We start from the raw sequence: 13,867 nt of genomic DNA, 5'->3' as shown, positions 1-13,867 counted from the left end.
CTTCTCTTGGCCAGAAATGCCTTTTTTGCCATAGCGAGTCTGCTTTTGATGTCCTCCTTGCTCCGTCCGTCATTGGTTATTTTACTGCCTAGGTAGCAGAATTCCTCAACTTCATTGACTTCGTGACCATCAATCCTGATGTTAAGTTTCTCGCGGATCTCATTTCTATTACTTCTCATTACCTTCGCCTTTCTCCGATTTACTCTCAAACCATACTGTGTACTCATTAGACTGTTCATTCCGTTCAGCAGATCATTTAATTTTTCTTCACTTTCACTCAGGATAGCAATGTCATCAGCGAATCGTATCATTGATATCCTTTCACCTTGTATTTTAATTCCACTCCTGAACCTTTCTTTTCTTTCCATCATTGCTTCCTCGATGTACAGATTGAAGAGTAGGGGTGAAAGGCTACAGCCTTGTCTTACACCCTTCTTAATACGAGCACTTCGTTCTTGATCGTCCACTCTTATTATTCCCTCTTGGTTGTTGTACATATTGTATATGACCCGTCTCTCCCTATAGCTTACCCCTACTTTTTTCCGAATCTCGAACAGCTTGCACCATTTTATATTGTCTAACGCTTTTTCCAGGTCGACAAACCCTATGAAAGTGTCTTTGCCTCCATTATTAGCCGTAACGTCAGAATTGCCTCCCTCGTCCCTTTACTTTTCCTAAAGCCAAACTGATCGTCACCTAGCGCATTCTCAATTTTCTTTTCCATTCTTCTGATGAGCTGTTAAGCTGATTGTGCGATAATTCTCGCACTTGTCAGCTCTTGCCGTCTTCGGAATTGTGTGGATGATGCTTTTCCGAAAGTCAGATGGAATGTCGCCAGACTCATATATTCTACACACCAACGTGAATAGTCGTTTTGTTGCCACTTCCCCCAATGATTTTAGAAATTCTGATGGAATGTTATCTATCCCTTCTGCCTTATTTGACCGTAAGTCCTCCAAAGCTCTTTTAAATTCCGATTCTAATGCTGTATCCCCTATCTCTTCTAAATCGACTCCTGTTTCTTCCTCTATCACATCAGACAAATCTTCACCCTCATAGAGGCTTTCAATGAATCCTTTCCACCTATCTGCTCTCTCCTCTGCATTTAACAGTGGAATTCCCGTTGCACTCTTAATGTTACCACCGTTGCTTTTAATGTCACCAAAGGTTGTTTTGACTTTCCTGTATGCTGAGTCTGTCCTTCCGACAATCATATCTTTTTCGATGTCTTCACATTTTTCCTGCAGCCATTTCATCTTAGCTTCCCTGGACTTCCTATTTATTTCATTCCTCAGCGACTTGTATTTCTGTATTCCTGATTTTCCCGGAACATGTTTGTACTTCCTCCTTTCATCAATCAACTGAAGTATTTCTTCTGTTACCCATGGTTTTTTCTTTGTACCTATGTTTTCCTTCCCAACTTCTGTGATGGCCCTTTTTAGAGATGTCCATTCCTCTTCAACTGTACTGCCTACTGCGCTATTCCTTATTGCTGTATCTATAGCGTTATAGAACTTTACACGTAATCACGCTGTAACAGCATGCGTTCTCAGAAATAATAAGTTCACAAAGGTACATGTATCATATTGGAACAACCGGAATAAAATGCTCAAACATACTGACGTTCTGTATTTTAATTTAAAAAACCCACCTGTTACCAACTGTTCGTCTAAAATCGTGAGCTATATGTTTGTGACTATTACAGCGCCCTCTATCACAAAGCGAAAAATGTGGTCCAACTAAAACCTTCATATTTCTTTACGTACTACACGAATATGTAATATAAATGGGGGTTCCTATTTTTAAAAACGCAGATGATGTCCGTTTGACCAATGGCAGCGCCACCTAGCGGGCCAACCATAGCGCCATCTGTTTTCCCCCTTCAAGCTAGACGAGTTTCGTTCTTTGTAGTTCTTTTGTTTGACGCTTACTTCGTGAGATATTTGGCCCGGTCACTATCAATGGACCACCATATATATATAAGACCTTACTTTAGTGCAAACAATTTCTTGTGAACTTTAGAACCCGCAAAAATAATTTCGACACACTGTCGACGTTGCTCCATATTAGCCTGTCGGTATTACTCCTCTCAGGCAGCATGGTGGAGAGCAGAGTTTAATAGTTTCGCTAATGCTCCAAACGTTACAAAACCCATACCAAAAGAACATACTACCTACTTACATCATAGTTATTTCAGTTAAAAAACTATTGAAATATTTCACTTTAGGGATAAAGCGCAAATAACACCAAACTTCAATAAAAAAATTGATTTTTAGTGCCACAATAAGACTGTCACTTACCAGAACTCGACACCCCTCCACCCTATTTCTGGGGTCGTCATCCGTGCTGCATCACTGTCTCCCACTGTGTACAGCCGTCTCCCCTATTTTGGCCTCACTCAACTTCAGTGGACCCTAAAATTTAGTGAATTGCCAGGTATGGACTGTAGCAAGGTTTGTGTTAACACTGTTACATTATTTAAGTAATACCACGCCTCGCTGCGTAGCAGTGGGGAGATTTCATGTCATACTAGTAAAGGTCCAAGGGACACCAGTTGAGAATGTTGTGCGCAGTTGAGATATCTTCTCCTGGCCGCTCCTGTTTGTTCATCCTGTTCACTGTTGTGGCCATTAGAACCAGTTGTACCCTAGAAACGGGAGGCTGAGGATGGTGGGGCTGAGGATGGTGGGGCTGAGGATGGTGGGGCTGAGGATGGTGGGGCTGAGGATGGTGGGGCTGAGGATGGTGGGGCTGAGGATGGTGGGGCTGAGGATGGTGGGGCTGAGGATGGTGGGGCTGAGGATGGTGGGGCTGAGGATGGTGGGGCTGAGGATGGTGGGGCTGAGGATGGTGGGGCTGAGGATGGTGGGGCTGAGGATGGTGGGGCTGAGGATGGTGGGGCTGAGGATGGTGGGGCTGAGGATGGTGGGGCTGAGGATGGTATTTAATCTCGAGATGATGGGTCAATCTTCGTATAATATTTGTACTGGGTGGTTATAATTAAAGTGCAGCTACTCACAGAGGTCAAGTGCAGGCTGTAACTATAGAATGGCAGCGAAATTGGATAGTATGCTGCTGAGTTAATGCGGAATAGATTTATTCTGGGAAAAAATTAGTTCCAATTTCTTCAGCCAGGTGCGAATGTGGCGCTGTACACTTTGTATGACGGTATGACATCCACACCGTCGTTTGACAAGCCATAACATGAGTGAATAGAATAGTGAAACTGTTTTGTGTGTAGGGTAGCAAGTACAGTATATTGCCGCACTGAGAGAGTATCGCTGACTGAAAGACCTGATGGCGTCATTAAATGGTTTGAAGGAGATGATAATGACTTTCGAAAACATGGGTGAGCTTGGTAAGGCGTGTGGAAGAGGGAGGAGTCCTGTTCTGACGGAAGTCATTGACCACGTTGCTGTTGCTGTATCCCAGATGTTCTCAAAATTCTGAGAAGAAGGGGAACGCCGCGAGGGCTTGTGAACGGCATGCAAGGGGGCGCGGTGTATTTGACAAAATAACATTCTTAGTAACAAACAATTACGTTTGTCTTCTCCTTCGGACAAATAAGATGCTGTTGACATGAACCAATTTCACCTGACGCGACAAAAACGAAATCACGGTTATGTTCTTAGCACAGTTTGAAACGATGGAGCGAGCTACGTGACGTCGGACATAGGTGGAATCGCCCGCTGTCGGCTACTCTGGTACCGTAACCTTAACTATCGCTTGTAGCGCTTGCTTTCGCTCGCGTTATCTCGACGCCTCCTTATCACAGTCTGAAAGAGTTCGTGAGGGAGATTTCACTGCAGGATGAAGCGGTTCCTGGGTCAGCGACAGTCGTGAAGGCAGCACGCAATGCTGCGTGTGATAAGTTGGAAATTTGGGTCGGTCGAGGACAATGTCGGCGTGGCTGAAGCGGTTAAGGCTATCGCTAATGAGAAGTGGTAAATCCCTGCTGGAGTCCCGGTCCGGCTGGAAGTCACTAGTTCCCCTCCCACCCTTTCCCTTTCCATCCCATTCCTCTGTTTCATATACAACGTATCTACCAGCCGCGTCATCATGAGCGGTGTCTGTTCTATCGGACACTACTCACATGTAAATGCATTTCTTCTTTAGAGCCACCTTTAAACTCGTCGTCTGCTGCTGAAAATTGTCCGGACTGTTTAATTACCTTGAGAATTAAGACGCAACGCAATTGTTTTTAAATTGTTTTTAAATTCACTAATTGATATTTTTAGTTACAATTAAATCACCACTGAGCGAGGACCAGTTCTTTATAGTCACTCATATAATCATCAGTTCATTGTTTATCGTCGAGTAACCAAGCAAGTGACTCTAATCGTTGACGTCAGACAGTACTACAATAATTCAGTGATAGCTATGGAACAAGCTGATTGCTAACGTCTCTTCTCAACGTATTTCCACATGACACTGAATAATTGTTCACGAACAAGGAGATGACGCCTACTCCCCATCGCCGAATTCGTCCAAATTGATGGTACATGTAGGGCGTGGTGAGACATGAAAGTGCTCCAAGTGGGAACTTCAATTGGCCAAGCTTTTAGGAAATAAAAGGAATTGTGTTACGGATCTATGACAGTGTGCACCTTATCAATTGTTCCTGTGAAAATTTGTTCAGGCAGCTGTGTTTGGCTCAACGATACTGAGCCTCGTGGGTGAGCGGTAACGCTCGGGCCTGTCATTCGGTAGAACCTGCGTTCAATTCCCGGGCCGGCAGTTTTGACTGAGGTTTCCTTGGTCATTCTACGCAAATGCTGAGACTGTACCCTTTAGATGGCCACGGTCGACATTCCCGCCATATCCTCTCCTCCTCACCCCCCCCCCTCCCCCCCCCCATAAAAAAAGCCGGTACGGTAGCTCAGCGTGTTCGGTCAGAAGGATAGTTGCTTTCTGTAACAAAAAGAAAACCGAGTGAATAGATCAACGACGAACTGTAACAGGTGTCATGGGACATTCGCCACGAACAAATGCAACGAACAATAATCAACAAAATGAGATCTAAAAAAATGCGGTAAGAGAACAGGTTCGTAATGAAAGGGTCGCGGGTTCGCCTCTGTCCAGCGGCAAATATTTTTGTGCTGCTTCTACAAAATCCGGTAAACTGACAACAGACTTGTACAAAAAATATTTAACCGATGTGATGAAGCCCTACATGCAAGAGAATAAAATTCTTCTGTTGACTGACTCGTGGGAATGACAAACAAATCCACAAATATACGACGAACTGTTCAAAGATGAAGACTTATTGCCAACGTGCAGTATCGAAGTAATTCCCCCAAATGTACGCCATTAGTGCAACCCTACGATGTATATTTTGATCGTCAGGTAAAAAATCTAATAAAAAAAATATCAAAACTGCACTTACCTCATCAAGAAAGTAGGAGAAATCGCTTCCCGAGAAGCTTTCATCAAACTACATTCCATTTTACATCACAAGCTATCTTCGCACGCACTGCGCGACATGCTGCGTTACGCGTGGTTCGCTGCTAGAATGTGCGATGAAAGAAGCTGTTTTCAGGATGTCAATCAAGTTTGTTTTTGTTGTTGTTGTTGTGGTCTTCAGTCCTGAGACTGGTTTGATGCAGCTCTCCATGCTACTCTATCCTGTGCAAGCTTTTTCATCTCCCAGTACCTACTGCAACCTACATCCTTCTGAATCTGCTTAGTGTATTCATCTCTTGGTCTCCCTCTACGATTTTTACCCTCCACGCTGCCCTCCAATACTAAATTGGTGATCCCTTGATGCCTCAGAACATGTCCTACCAACCGATCCCTTCTTCTGGTCAAGTTGTGCCACAAACTTCTCTTCTCCCCAATCCTATTCAATACTTCCTCATTAGTTACGTGATCTACCCATCTAATCTTCAGCATTCTTCTGTAGCACCACATTTCGAAAGCTTCTATTCTCTTCTTGTCCAACCTATTTATCGTCCATGTTTCACTTCCATACATGGCTACACTCCATACAAATACTTTCAGAAATTACTTCCTGACACTTAAATCAATACTGGATGTTAACAAATTTCTCTTCTTCAGAAACGCTTTCCTTGCCATTGCCAGCCTACATTTTATATCCTCTCTACTTCGACCATCATCAGTTATTTTGCTCCCCAAATAGCAAAACTCCTTTACTACTTTAAGCGCCTCATTTCCTAATCTAATTCCCTCAGCATCACCCGACTTAATTAGACTACATTCCATTATCCTTGTTTTGCTTTTGTTGATGTTCATCTTATATCCTCCTTTCAAGACACAGTCCATTCCATTCAACTGCTCTTCCAAGTCCTTTGCTGTCTCTGACAGAATTACAATGTCATCGGCGAACCTCAAAGTTTTTGTATTGAGACATTTAAAAAACCATGTCACTGCAAAAAGGCGGCGTTTATGACGTGCGCAAGATGCGGTCAGAATTATTGCTTCCCCTGTTTCTTTGATGAATATCACCCCGGGCGGTAAATGTAGTCGATCAATTGCGAAACAATGGAAGTATCGATTTACGTACACGACGTTCCCGTGTACGCCTTAACTACAATCCCTTTTTAAATGTCTCCAGTCCCGCATTTCATCTTATGCCTATACTTCTTGTGCTTGTATAAATAACGTATGATCTTGCGGTTAATTGTGATGTCAGTAGTGTACGCATTGCCAAGGAGCACAAAAATATTTGCCACCGGGCGGAGTTGAACCTGCGACAATCCGATCTCTTCCCGCTGAGCCAAACACCGCTTGCTAAATACACTGGCGCAGGGACAACTGATAAGGTGCACATGGTGACAGACCGGTATCAAAATTCCTTTTATTTCCTAAACGCTTGGGGATCTGCAGTTTCCACTTACGGCACGTTTTTGTCTCGCCACGCCCTACATGTACCATAAATTTGGACGAATTCGGCAGTGACGAGTAGGCGTCCTTTTAAGTTTAAGCGTAGTAAAGTCTATACAGATATTCAAATGTAGCACTTCATGAGCTAATGACTGTCTGTGTAAGACTCTCATATCAAAAGTTCACACACAAGGGCGTCCTGAAAAGTAATTCCTCCAGATTATTTATGCTGTTTTCAATATCGGTTGAGACATCATGTCACACATATTATATTTTCCGTTTCGCTGACCCCCTACAATTTATACAAACATCACATACATATTTAGATGGTATTAAAATTTCGGAGAGGTACTGAAACACTTTCAGAAGTACACATGTGAAGTGACAGGAGCCTATGCTGCTAGAGGATTCCGAATTTTAGCGTGCAAACGTGGTGTTGTGTAACATAACCTCAGAAAACTGGAATCACGATTACGAAGTGGTCGTCCACACATACAGCACTCCGTCCTTCAGTAGCACAGTACTAGACCACACACCAGCGCTGCGACATCTGCAACAATCCGATGTCATCAATCATTCTCCATATAGTCCCGACCAAGCCCCATCAGATTTTTGTGTGTTTCAACAGCTTAAGCTTCGACGACCTCACTTCAATAGTGATGAAGCGGTGCAAGCAGAGGTGGTGATGTGGCTCTGTCAACAAAGTCATACGTGATGAAATAAAATAAATTCTGACAGTGGCCTCAATTAGGCATTGAAATGAAATAGATAGCGACAGCTGAAACTTTGTGTCCGACTCGAAGCTGGATCTCCCGAAAAGTTCACACTTACGTGGCGTCCTCTGCGAGAAATCAGTCTTCTAGTTCTGGTATTTTCTCGCGGCTTTCTATACGAAATGCGACATTAATGTGGAGACGTTACTCGAGTGGATTCTGACCACGTACTGAGTATTCGCGGTCGGAGTGGGCTGTATAAAGACTAGTGCAATCATATTTTGTGAACTCTGTAATTACATTTTGATTCCTAATACAGAAAGGTGAATTCTTAGCGGTGTTGACTAGAAAGATATTAAAGTTCAATGTAGTATTTGAATGACAGATATCTACACGTGTATTCCGTACTTCCATCACAAATTTCCAAGTTCATAATTTGGGTAATTTCTCAATCAGTGGCCCAGGAAGATAACAAAGGCACTATTCAATGCAGAAAAATCAGGGCAACAAAAGTAAGATATCAGATCTGCGAAATTAATAAGCTTAAGGGCTCAATAAAGTGTAAGAAAACTGTAATTGTAGTGAATTTCTTAATCAGTGGGTTCTCGGAAGAACTAAACTAGTAAGTGAAAAGCGCGAAATTGAGGGTATGTACAGAGCTAGGTCGTTTTGCGAAAAAACTGGTACCGGCGCCCACTATTAGGATCATTACATGCTAAACAGACAAATTAGCACTTTATTTTTAAGAAAAACATTTTTTTTTTGAAATCTTAAAGGTCATTAGAATTAACAGACAGGTTTTCAATTATAATGTGAATACTATTGTTAAGTGAAGTTCTGAATCAACAGTAATCTGGCTATCTAGGGTACATATTATATGTACTTCACGTGTGTTAGAATTATTCGAAAGACAAGAAAATAATCATTTACCTAAGGATGTAGGATAATAGAAAGAAAAATAATTTCGTCTCGCTGTTTCGTTATGACCCAGTTTTGTCACACTGTGACTTCACTGTAATATAGAAAACTACCAGAATAAATGTAACTGGTACAAAAAATAACTAATTTTTCAATATGAACATAATTATTAAAGTTTGTTCACAAAATCACCTCTTTACTACATACTAATTCTATGTCCATTGGTTTATGTTTCTGTTCCCTCTCCTTCTTATGACATTCAAGATAGCGTTCTCTTTTCCTTCAATCATGTAATAAAGTTTTTTCTCGGATTGACCGCCTGTTGTACTTTCCGGCGCAACAATCAACCACATCAGTTTGTATTCATAAGGCTCATTATACTTCCTAACTCCTTGAATTTCAAAAATATGAGAATTAGTTATTCTTCACGATTTCAGTAATATTCTTCTGATGATTACTAGTCGGAAACTTCCCACAAGTTTAATAACTGTCAGCACAATTTTTATGACAGTGACAAGCCATTGTATAAAACACGTGCAGTAAGAGGTAGAAAAGTGAGGTTACATTGTTATAAAACGAACAGCAATAAGTAAAAGCGAGTCAAACAGCATATAAATTACGATATATACCAGCAAGCACAACCAAAACCACCAAATTTTCAACTTCACTGCGCCTCGTCAGTCAGAAAAAGTTCTGTTATTGCATTGGTAAAAATAGGAAAAAATTAAGATGGTGGTTCTAACGCTTCAGGTGCTCTATGTAGTTTTCTCCCCTACCTACTTGCTCCCCACTTGAGTACAACACACAAAATATTCATACAACCACGTGAAACTCTCAGAAATGTCTTTCTTTGGGATGGCGTTAAACCCGATATCAGAGTACATGTGGAAATGTATCTGTAACACCTTCATGAGCTACCATTTGCAGAAAACCTTAAGTAATTACTTGTACTCAAGGAAAGACCTCACGCTCACCGCATATAAATGCCACTGTTGTTAACAGTGCATGGCGTGACTTGTTCCACAGAGCTACCCCGACCAGGACCACAGCATGGGAAGCCTGGTTGAGCACCTGTATTCTTCCCTGGACGAGTTCCTGCTACAGTGCTTCAGCGAGGACAGCCAGTCCATCTCTTCAGCGACTCGGATCAGTGGTGGTCTGCTGGCCGCGAGGAAGTACGTACTGTAGGGGGCGCGTCAGCACCGGTCCAGCTGCTGACAGTGCTGCCAACTGCAGAAGGCGCCACGCGAGAGCAGCGATACAACAACAATCTTTGAACCATTTATAGAAATCTTAAAATTACAATTATTTTTGTATCTAAATGAAGTCACAAACTTTTATTTCCAGGTGTATAGTCCCAAAGCAAGAAGGTATATAAAGTATCCGAAGTTTCTACGTTTTTGATGGTTTTGGTGCCTTTCTAAGAGTCTGTATAATTTTGAAGAAAGTTTTGTAGTCCTCCATACATAAAATTAGTCTCGCATGTGATTGAGTTTGATACAATAGCGTACTTGATGGCAGCTGATGAACTGTGTCCTATCTCAGAGCTTGCATTAATTCAAAACTAAAGTGTTACAACAAATCCACCGTTAAACTGTACACATACTATATAACAGTCAATCCTATTCATCATTTGTAACCTCTAGCGTAAAACTGTGCCAAAGCTATGCAGTTAGTCCGCGTTTAAAATGCAATCCCATACTATTGTTTCTCGATCTCATGATATGCTATCATTAAGAGCTCATTACTGAAAGACCAACATGAAATAATTTCAGTACAGTTCTTTTCCCAAGCAATGTTCGTCACTAGTGCTAATTTTGAATATGTAATGCCCACCATGGGGCTTGTAAAATTAAACAATAATAAATATTGTTTATATGAAGTTTCCCAGCCACACCAGTTCCTACGTAACATTTCGTTATTCACATGTCCAAAGAAAATTGTAGTTGCGCACTAACACTAGAGATGCATCAAAAGTCAGTAAAAATGAGAAAACTTAGGGGGAAACGGAATTTTAGTCATTCCTTCACTCATAAAAATGGTCATTGTGTACTTCATGTACTTACATTGAATAGATTGTGTAGTTACTTGATATTAGTTTATGGCTGTAAAAGCTTTGGCTAGTATTTTCAGACGAGTTTAAGAAATATGTATAAATACATATGTTTGTGATATAATTTTACTGTTTTATTTTGAATAGGTCTACCAATAAAAATACTTCTGTTCTAAAACTGGTGAAAATTACTTCATTTCTTGATCACTATTGCGAGAAAATTTCGATGAGAAATGTGCTCATATTTTGATTTACTTTACTAATATGCAATACAGAAATTTCTTGTTGAGATACATAATTATAACACATCTTAGCGTGTTTTAATAACAGTTCATACCGAAATATCTGTTGATTTCATGTAGATGCCTACTTAATTTGGCGATTCGCGCAGTATAAACATTCGCAGCTAGAAATGTTTGTACTGTCAGTTGGGAAGAGATAATGGATTGAAGCAATGTTGTTGCTTTTAATGCTGCTAGAATTCAGTCATTGAGAATGAAAGCACATTTTTTTTCTCTGTTAGGTTTTCCTGCGAGCTCCTGCCTGTTCTTGTCGTTAGAACAGGTTTTTGCACATACAGCTAGCAGCTCAGTTTTATTTAGACATATATTACGCTACAAAACAACTTTGTCTAATACCTTATAAAAGGCAAGGGTCCCGAGTTCGAGTCTCGGTCCGGCACACAGTTTTAATCTGCCAGTAAGTTTCATATCAGCGCACACTCCGCTGTAGAGTGAAAATTTCATTTTACCTTATAAAAGAGATTTTACAAAATCTTCGACGATATATATGAGTACTTTAATCATATTTTTATAAAAGTTACTGTAATCCTAGCCTTGTAAGAGATCTCTCGGACATCTTGGTCATTGTAACATGTGCCTGTGTCTTCATACAGCGCACGTGTGTACTGTTCTAAATGTGGATGAAATGACGGCCGATGCCGAACGTCCTCCAGCAGCACGTCAATGTGTGTTTATCAGCTGTCATATCTACGTCCTTAGTTTACCGACGTACATTAAAGTGTAATCCACAATTAATTATACGCAGTTTTCAGGTTCAGCCGCTAGTTATTATTTAAGGTGGTAAACTTGTAAGCGACCTATTCGCTTACAGATGCACATGATAAGCTGTTTCCTGCCCTTGCTGGTCGAACACGGTGGCCACATGTACCGGAAAAAGTGAATTCTTTCAGACCTGGGTGGTGGAAATAATGTCCCATCCGGCTGCGTAAAAGTTCCGGATTTTTAAAAAGTAATCTCTTTACATAGACATCGAGGAAATATAATTAAAACGCCCATGCGATCATCTCAAACTTTTATTACTTTGAATAGTCCAGACTCAAAAATTATCGATTACATTTTACCTTATCGATGTAGTAAGTAGGGCCTAAACTATCAAATTATCGCCTATTTGTACGTACTTCCTGTCTTACAGTTTCCTTTTCAAATCGAGTGTTGGAAATAATTAGGTATATCTATACTCTGCGAATAACCGCGAGGTGCATGACAGAAAGTACGTCATATTGTACCAGTTATTAGGGTTTCTTCCTCTTCCATTCACACATGGAGTGTGGGAAGAGTGATTGAATGCCTCTGAGCATGCAGTAATTATTCTAATCTGACAGTAACAAACCCTGTGTGAGCGATACATCGGGGGTGTAGTATCCCTAGTGTAATAATTTAAAGCCAGTTCAGTTTACTTCTGTCTTAAAGAGTCTACCATTTCAGTACCTCTGTGACACACTCCCGTGGATGATACAAACTTGTGACCATTCATGTTGCCCTTCTGTGTGTACATTCAATATCCCCAGTCAGTCCTATCTGCTATGGTCCCACACATTTGAACAATATTCTAGAACCGATAATATGAATGATTCGTAAGCAGCTTCCAGTGTAGATTGATTGCATTTTCCCAGTATTCTACTAATAAACTGAAGTCTGCCACCTGCTTTATCTACAATTGAATCTATGTGATCATTCCATTTCATATTCCTACAAAGTGTTACATTCAAGTACTTGTACGGATTGGCCAATTTTACTAATGACTCATTGATACTATAGTCACAGGATACTACATTTTTTTCGTTTCATAAAGTGCAAAATTTAACATTTCTCAATGTTTAGAGCAAGTTGCCAATCTCTGCACCATGCTGAAATCTTATCAAGATCTGGCTGAGTGTTTATGCAGCCTCTCTCAGATAGTACTTCCATGTAGATAGCTGCATCACCTGCAAAAACCCTGATTTTACCATTAATATTGTCTGGAAGATAATTAATATATAACATGAGCAGCAAGGGTCCCAACACACTACCCTGGGGCTCAGCCAAAGCTACTTGTACATTTGATTATGACTCTCCATCCAAGATAATGTGCTGTGTCCTCCCTACCAAAAAGTCCTCAATCCAGGCACAAATTTCACTTGATACCCCATATGATCGTAGGTGCGGTATTTAGTCAAATGCTTTTCAAAAATCTAGAAATACAGCATCTACGTGATTGCCTTGATCAAAGGCTCTCAGCATGTTATGTGTGAAAACTGCGAGTTGGGTTTCATATGATCGATGTTTCCGAAATCCGTGCTGGTTGGCACTGAGGGGGTCATTCTGTTATACCTCATTATGTTTGAGCTCAGAGTGTGTTCTAAAGATCTACAACAAGTTGATTTCAAGGATATTGGACAATAATTTTGCGGATCACTTGTGTTACCCTTCTTGTAGACCTGCGACTTTTTCCAACATCTGAGCGCGGGTTTTTGTTTAAGGGATCTACCATAGATTATGGTTAGAAGATGGGCTAACTTAGCTTCAAATTCAATATAGAATCTGACAGAGATCCCATTCGACCCTGGAGCTTAGTATAACAATTTCAGTTGTTTCTCAATGCTGCTGACATTAATACTTTTTTCATTCATTTTTCCAGTGGTGCAAATATTAAATTGGGGCAGTTCTCCTGGCCTCTCCTTAGTGGAAAAACATCTGAAAACGAAGTTAAACATTTCAGCTTTTGATCTGCTTCCCACAAATTCAGTTCCTCTCTCATTCACTATGTAATGGACAATAAACGATAACAGTAAGAGTTTATCCACTAGCGCATGTCCAAAATTCCACAATATATCACAGTGCACATGGGTATTGGTACAATCAATGAAAGATTACGCAGAAACAACGCTTACAGTAAAATATGCGAATCTAGAACTTTAACTCTTCAGGGTAGGTGGTGCAACGTATCATCATTCGTTCTAGCTTCAGTGCATGGTGGTACTAAAAAATGTACCACTTGACTGTGAAGTCCTGACTCGTCCAGCATGAAGGTATGTTTTCTGAACCACACACTGTATGTA

General features: G+C 40.8%; 1 protein-coding gene across 1 annotated transcript in view; it reads left to right on the top strand.

Annotated features, from left to right (window-relative positions):
* LOC124798316 (venom dipeptidyl peptidase 4-like) overlaps positions 1–10,668 on the top strand; it is a 318,770-nt gene extending 308,102 nt beyond the window's left edge. The window contains exon 16 of the mRNA XM_047261654.1: positions 9,501–10,668. Within this exon, the coding sequence (XP_047117610.1) occupies positions 9,501–9,662 (162 nt within the window). The 3' untranslated portion in view covers positions 9,663–10,668. The remainder of the gene's footprint in view (positions 1–9,500) is intronic.
* The last annotated feature ends 3,199 nt before the right edge of the window (positions 10,669–13,867 follow it).

This window comes from Schistocerca piceifrons, chromosome 5, assembly GCF_021461385.2.
Source record: "Schistocerca piceifrons isolate TAMUIC-IGC-003096 chromosome 5, iqSchPice1.1, whole genome shotgun sequence".
NCBI lineage: Eukaryota > Metazoa > Arthropoda > Insecta > Orthoptera > Acrididae > Schistocerca > Schistocerca piceifrons.
This window is presented reverse-complemented; position numbering and strand designations above follow the sequence as displayed.